Genomic DNA, 8,135 nt, shown 5'->3' on the forward strand with positions numbered 1-8,135 from the left:
TGTGATCCTCCAGATGTTGGATTCCAATTCCCACCAGCATCAGCCAGCAGGAGAGATGATGGGACTTATAGCCCAGTAGCATCTGAAAGGGCCACATCCCTATTCTAGAAGAAGAAGAAAAAACCTATTCTAGAAAAGAAGTGATGTGGCAAGATTAATTATTGCTCTGTAAATATCTGGCATCTGCTCTGTAAATAAATTCTCATTAGGGGCTATTGTTTTCCGAGAAACTTGGTTTTCTGAGACAGATGTCACAATGAAGCAAGTAATCATTTGTTTTTCAAAATGCCTGCCTTTAAACATTTACATATCCCCAACTAATATAACTAATAATCAGGTAACATGTTCCTATGATATTTCTGGTAAGAACACAGATAAGGAAGGTGGAAGATAGGTCTAGGTCACTGATGGTAAGTGTTGGCAAAGAAAACAGGGGTGGGATGGGAAAAAGGAAGAGAAAAGGAGCTGTAAAGAGAGTCCACTCCTCTAGATGTAACAGATGTAAAAAAAATAATGATAGAAATATATATTTCTTGAGTGCACTGAGAATATATTAAGGCTGCATTTCATAAGCACATTTACTTGGAATAAGTCTCACTGAACTCAGTGTAACTAATTTACAAGAATACAGTCTTAGTACCATATACTGTATTGAATGCATGCGTGCAAACACTTATTTTTAAAGAAATTCTACACCATTCTTGGTAAATGTTGACCAATTCTTCAGATTATGAGGACTCAAAGCTTTTTAGCATATTTGCCTACCACATTGACTAAGACAGCCCATTTTAAAAGCCTGGCTGACAGTTTTGGCTGAGCAATTTACTTCCTCCCTCTTAAAACCCTAGTGCGATTGCCATCAATGCCTACTAGCGAATACAATTTCTGCTCAAAACAATGGTCCAAAAGACAGTTATCTTCTGGCTTTTATGGAATCCTGTAAGATATGGCTAGACAGATTTGTTTTTCTTTTACCAAGATAATCAGTGGGTAAGACAACTGTAATTTCAATCAAGCACTCTGCCAAAGGAACAGAAGAATCACTGGCAAAGCAGTAATGGCTCAAGCTTGGCAAAGAGCCATCCTTATGCACTACTTTATTTGTCCTGTGTTCATATTAACAAAGCTTCTCAGCAGTCTAATTATTCCATAAACAGATTACTGGAGTTGTCTCCCTGGAAAGAAACAAGAAAAAGAAATGGGAGGGTGGAAAAGAAGTTGGAAGGTGAAATCTTGTAGATCTACTCAACAGTTTTGCTAGAGAGCAATTTAAGGAGTTGGCCATCTAGTGGTCAAATCTTTTAGGCTACAATGTGACACATATTCTTACTTCAGTTTGAGTTCTGTGCCTTGCGTGTCTAGCTATACAGATCTACCCAAAAGAAAGTCCCAAGGATTTCAAAAGAGAGCCTATTCCCAACAAGTCACAATCTAAAGTTTCTGGCCTTTTTTGCTGTCCAATAGCTGAAGTGCTGAATTCAGATATGAAATATTTTCCATAGTCTTTCTTAGAATCATAAAATTTTAAGAGTTGGGAGGGACCCTAAGGATCATCTAGTCCAATTCCCCACAATGCAGGAATATGCAGCTGTCCCATCCGGGCATTGAACCTGCAACCTTAGTGATATCGGCAACACACTCTAACCAACTGAATTATCAAGGTCTTTCAACAGCAACAAACGAAGGCCTCATGCCAAAAGAAATAAAGTGTCCTTCCTATTATTCCTTGTATTACCCCTTACCAGTAGCACTCTTGTCATAAAAAGCAAGCCCCAGTTATAGAACCTTTCAAGGTCTGAAAACCACTGCAGAAACAAGGACAATGATAAATCCTAGGGAGGCAGAGCTCAGTGGCTCTTTCCACTTTCCAGGAATAGAAAATGGTACTGGGAAAAGTGATTTCTTGGCTTTTCTCTTTTAACCTGGATAGTATTTTTCATCCATGACAGATAAATACATTAGCCTGCCCAGATACTTTTAAGTATTGTCACGTGCTCCCTAGTTCCAAGATATGAGGTGTTCAAGAGGCAGAACACCAGGGGTTTGGATGAGAAGGGCACTGGAGGTTTATGGCGTATTTGTAATATTTGCATTACTTAGAAATATATAAGCAGAGCATTAGCAGGATGATCAATCTGCCTTCAGAAGGCAGATTTTGCATAACTGTGGCTCCCCCCTACAGGCTCCACCAGCTAGACTGAAACTGTTAGAAGCTGGTGAATAGGCAAGAGAGAGTGCTCTCTCTGTCTCTGTCACATGCACACACATGCTTTTAGACCCAACCCCTGTAGGTGAATTGTCCACACAGGGAACCACCTACACACATTATTTTTTAGTCAAACAGAAGCAAACTCAAAGAGGCTTATTTCTGAGTAGACAAGCATAGGATTTTACAGTAAGAGATGTTTACTTAATTATTTGCAGGTAATTCTGTATTAAAGCTGCAAGACACTGCTAGCATTATTTTGATCCCTAATTTATTACTATTATGTTGAAAATCAGCGGCATAGCTGCGCTTTTTTTAGACAAACCCCAAAGTTTTTTGAGCCAAAAAACAATATTTTTCAACTGACTCCTAAGATCCAGGACAAAGAACTGCCTTTCGGAAATCCGCACCCCCCCTCAAAATCCCAGTAATGTCCAGGAAAATCCAGACTTATGGCAATCCTAGAATATGGCTATATTGGTATGATGGTAATATTGCTGTTGCAACCTACTTTAGGTCAAGTCACAACCCGGTAGTAAGTCCTAGTCCACCAACTGAAGACCAGTGTCCCGTCTGTTCATCCTGGTAGTACAGTTTTGTATATTGCATTGCCTTGAACGTTATTATGGCCCCAGACTTGTAAGCATCCATTCATTAATATAAGGCATAAGTTGTATTAATCAAAATTTAAGTGAGGAAGAGTCAGAGCTGAGTGGGAGAGCATCTGCTTTGCATGCATCAGTCCCTGGCATCTCCAGTTAAGGCTGGTGAAGACACCTGGAGACCCACTGCTAGAAAGCTCAGACAAACATCTTTCCGCAGGGCCTGCAAGACAGAGCTGTTCCACCAGGCCTTTGGCCAAGGCACAGTCTGACCCCCTCCTTTGGTAATCCTCACAGAACTCTACCCCAATGGTTGCCATTAATTTGATTTTGAACTGATTTTAAAATGAATTGATTTTAGAATGCTGTGTTACTTTTTTTGTTGTTAACCGCTCTGAGCCCGGCTTTGGCTGGGGAGGGTGGGATATAAATAAAATTTTATTATTATTATTTTTATTAAATACTGAGTTAAATGGACCAATGGACTGATTCAATATAAGACAGATCCTACCAATATAAGCCTATACATATTACAAAAAACCAAAAAAACAAGCGGGGGCCTTTCTCTGGTGGCACTTGAGTTTTGGAATTCCCTCCCTCCCACGCACCTCAAATGTGACGGACACGAATTTTATTTGGTTTTAGCTACCAGTTAAAAGCTCATTTCTTTGTTGATGCTTTTGGTAGGGAGGACTTGTGAGGAGGCGCAGTCAGCATTGATTGTGCTGTTTGCAGGAACAGTTAGGTACTACTATGCTGAGAATTTTAGTGTTGGTCACGTGATACGATAGCAGCATGCAACAAGTTTCTATTTCATTAGGTGACCCTGCTCTGGGACAGAAATTAATTAAATAAAGCAAGCAAGGGGAAATACGTACAGAGTTATATTCCATTTGCCAGCTTAACGAGTTCATAAATGTTTAGATTCAAACCAGAACACGGCTGCAACATTTCATGTAGCAAATTGGGAGAGGCCATCCTTGCAAACTGTTACATTCCATCAATTATCCTCATATTGCCCATGGTTGCTCTCCACTAGCACCTCAGCACCCACTTGTAAGGGTGGGGGAATTTGCTGTGCAATGGCTGAACAGTAACATTTCATTTTTGTGCCATAGAACGCAACAAGAAAAATACACTGATAACAATAATGCTATTAATATTATCAATCCTTCTGAACATGCATTTCAAATAATATAGCTTCTTAAATCATTTTTAAGCAGAACAATTAAATTATCATTAATACGAAACTTAAAACATATAAAACTATACTGAAATGTTGGGGGACAAGAATTTCTTTGACAATACAGTAAGAATGGGGACCAAACTTAAAGAAAATTGTTTTGTCCATATCCTGTTTATTTCAATATTAAGTAATATTTTAATTTTGACATCACAGCCAATTTCCAAAGCTTATTTATCCTGTCACTAATATGAGGAGGCAATAGGTGAGTTTTCAGTTTCTGGGAAAACAACAACCTCGCTGCAATGATCATCTCTAGATTAGCTGTAGTCTAAATATTCTCTTCGGATTAAAGTGTAATTTAGTAACAATAGCAGAAGAACTCATAACATAGAAATTTACAAAATTAACATCTAACTGTTATTGTTATTGTAAGTAACTTCCTTATCCTTATTCATCACACTTAGTACAACTGAAGTTAAATACCACCTTGACATTACTTTCAAGCAGTTTTCTCTTATAGTTTGATTTAACAAAAAGAATGAGCTCTAGCAATTTCCTGATTTCCATGGGGATCCTATTTCCAGTATCCCACACCCATTTAATCATGTAATGAGGACTCTCATTCACAATCATACCTCTGTTTCACAAAATAAATTCAAAACAATTTTTATCTTTTTGGGACAGTATCCTCAAACTGTTAAATCTCTTAAGAACCTATTAAATATAAAATTATTTTAAATCTCTTAAGAATCTCTTAAACGTCATGTAACAACACAATGTATATGAAGTATACACTGTGTCATCATAAATTCTCAGGATGCAAATAGTCTCTAATTGTTGAGTAACTGCTCATATTTCTGGTTTTTATTAATCTTTCTATCTAATTAGGTTGTTTTTCCAGCATCATATGTCAAAGTCTGATAAAATCAGGTGAAATAGTGGGCATTACATTCCCATATCTTTAACACAGTTGATACAGTTTTTGACTGTTGTTCTACAAGTTCTATCTTCCTACAGTATTTTGTGCAATGTGATTTTAGTAAATAATGATACATGTTGTTCAACAGTGTCCTATACAAGTACAGGCCCTCTTGTCTCACACCTTGGATTATCGCAAGTCCTTTTTGCATAATGATAACCAGGTTTCTTCTGTGCTGTATAGATGCCATATATTGCAGCAAAGGAAAGTTGGCTTCTAAACTTGGTCTTGGTACTTTGCGGTATAATTCTGGCTTCTCCTCTGCCTAGCGGAGCAGGTGTGCAGGTGAGCAATGGCATGACCTGCACTTGCACCTTCTGCAACCTGAAAAGCCCCCCCACCCACTTTTTCAGTTACAAGAGACAGAAACCTGTGTTTAGGATAGCCCCAACCAAAGAAAAAGATGCCCCAATAGCTCCAATTAAATCCTTCCTCTGTTGCAATGAAGTACTCTGGCAGGCTTGAGAGCTTGGGCCTTAGAAGCTGCCTGTCAAGAAGGAAGCTCCCTCTACAACAGAGACTGGAAGCAGGAGAAGAACAGAGCTCTCAACTGCAGTTAGCTTGTTTTGGAAATTGGCACGGCTAGGTGGTGGGTCTGGCTTTCAAAGGAGCCAGCAGATGCAGAACAAGCCCTATTATATTGGAAGGGCAGCACTCAGTCTTTTTTCAAGAGACCACTCTGTATGGTTATACTTTCTATCCTTACCTTTACCCTTTGCGTATAACTACCGGAAACCCATTTGGTTGTTAAGTTACAGCTCTTGTGTGAACCTTATTGGGGATTCCTCTCCTACAACTCTTCCCCTCTTTCTTCTCAAATCAGCTTATTGATTTAAGTATCCTATGCTCTTTTAAAATGTGTGTGGGGGGGTATTGGGTTGTTGTTGTTATTTTGATTATGTATTGGGTGGTTTTATATTTTGATTTTATTCTGTGAACTGCCCTGAGACCTGCAGGTAGAGGGTGGTATAATTAATAAATTAGTTAAGTTTTTTTGAGATCAAGGGGGCTCCTGACCCTGCCAGGCTATGATGTGGTGGCAGCTGAACTATGCAAAACTGAAACTGGTTAATTGGAGAGCCCAGCTGAGAATTTATCTGTAGTTGAAAGCAAAGTATACCCAAAAAGATGAGACATATTCACAAACAGAACCACCACATTTATTATTCATTATGATTCATGATGGTTTCCCCTCCTTATTCTTCTTCCAGTTAAATCAGGGCTAAACATGCACGCACCTTTGCCCTTATACCTTAAAAACATTTGGTATGCAGATTAGGACAGTGACCCAGTGAGCTCATCGCTAGGCAGAGATTTGAACCTGGTTCTCTCTGGTCATAATCCACCACTCTACCCATTATACCACACTGACCCTCCTGATATAGGACTGAGAATAGTTTTCTTGAATCCAAGTGTCGTTGGATTATTATTATTGATTAAATACATCGTCAAAAAGAGAATGAACTTTACCCGTGTCATTTCTGCCTGTGACCCTCTTGAGTAGTGTTGGGCTCCTCTCATTAGTCTGAGCCTATATGGTTTAATTGCATTTCAATATTTTACATTGTTGCAATGCACAATTACAGAAATCATTCGTAATAATCCTTATTGTAATAACCTGCAGCTACATAAGAGTACTGTATATATTTAAAGAAGATAAATAAATAAGTTAATTTGCATATGTGTAAGATGTTAAAAATAAATTTAAGGAACTGCAGAAAGAGGGAGAAAGGAAATCAAGTTTTAAAATGTCAAAATGATTGTAAAAACAGTGAAATGTATATATCTGAAAAGTATATATAAAATAATAAAATAAAATAAAGAAGTTGCTCCACAGCACAAAGAATAATAATACAGGGATCCCTTGTGATAAGGAGCAGAACACAACGTTTGTATATAAAAATATGATGGGCGTGGGAGGCGTGTGGTCTTCCAGATGTGACTGCAGGCCCAACTCCTATCCTAACAGCACAGAAGCCATGTATGTGTATGTGTGTAAATTTGTGTGTGTGTAAAGAATAATTTATTTGTACCCCACCCATCTGACTGGGTGTACAGTGGTACCTCTAGTTGCGGACACGATCCATTCTGGGGTGCCGTTCACACCCCAAAATGTCCGCAATTAAAGCGGCGCTTCTGCGCAAGCGTGGAGCGCGATAGAGTGCTTCTGCGCATGTGTGAAGTGCGCAAAACGCTTCTGCACATGCGGCGATACCCGGAAATATACACTTGCCGCGTTTGCAAGCCGAAAAGGCGCAACATGAACCTAACAAACACGAGGTATGACTGTGTGTGTGTATGTACACATACACAATGTGTGTGTGTGTGTATACATATATACACACACACATATAGTATGTGTATCTATATGTGTGTCTGTGTACGACCGCAGGCATTTCACAGCCCTGCCACATAAACCTATTGACAGGCATGCGAGGTGGGAAGGCAGAAAGCGATTTGACTCGAGTCAACTTCGGGCTACGGAGCAACGTTTTCTGAACACTGAGAAAGGAAATATTTCGGGGACTGAAGTTACCTCACATGGGACTTGGTGGGGGGGGAGGTGGCATGGGAGAGAAAAAACAGCGCATGCGCCGCCGAGCGCTCAGAAACCGTCAGCTTTTTACGTGAGCGGCTACTCCCCTCCCCCCCCCCGCGCTCTCTCTCTTCCTCCCTCCCTTCTCTCTTACCTTCGGCCCCGCCAACCGCTTCCCCGTCCTCACCGCCCCGCTCCACGCGCGGCTCCCGAGCAGCAAGCGCCCAACCGCCGCCACTACCATATTTGCTAAGGGAGAGAAGGGCGGGGCAAACGGAGAGACCCCTCCCCTATCTGCCGTATTCCGTTCAGCGGCCCTCCAACTGTCGCACACGCAGCAGCACGACGGCGGAGACGTCGCGCCTGATTGGCCGCCAAACGCGGCGAGCGGGCGGGCGGGGGGAGTGTTCGAGGGATGAAGAGAGGACGCTCCGCCCTCAGGAGGAGTCATGTGACTCGAGCTGTGAAGCGGCAAAGCCATTCATAGTTATGTAGCCGCGCGTGCAACATAAGTCTAAGTGGGAAGGGGAGCAGCATATATATATTTTGCTTGCCTGTTTCTGTTTTGAACCCCGGGGAGCCGCAAAACCCCGAGGAAGGAGGAAAGGCTGCTATTTTTTCAGGAC

General features: G+C 40.8%; 1 protein-coding gene across 1 annotated transcript in view; it reads right to left on the reverse strand.

The window, feature by feature from the left end:
• Window positions 1-7,820, reverse strand: part of MRPS9 (mitochondrial ribosomal protein S9) — a 38,798-nt gene extending 30,978 nt beyond the window's left edge. The window contains exon 1 of the mRNA XM_083735639.1: window positions 7,664-7,820. Within this exon, the coding sequence (XP_083591765.1) occupies window positions 7,664-7,753 (90 nt within the window). The 5' untranslated portion in view covers window positions 7,754-7,820. The remainder of the gene's footprint in view (window positions 1-7,663) is intronic.
• Between the last annotated feature and the right edge of the window lie 315 nt (window positions 7,821-8,135).

This window comes from Podarcis gaigeae (genome assembly GCF_964106915.1).
Source record: "Podarcis gaigeae genome assembly, chromosome: 4".
Lineage (NCBI taxonomy): Eukaryota > Metazoa > Chordata > Lepidosauria > Squamata > Lacertidae > Podarcis > Podarcis gaigeae.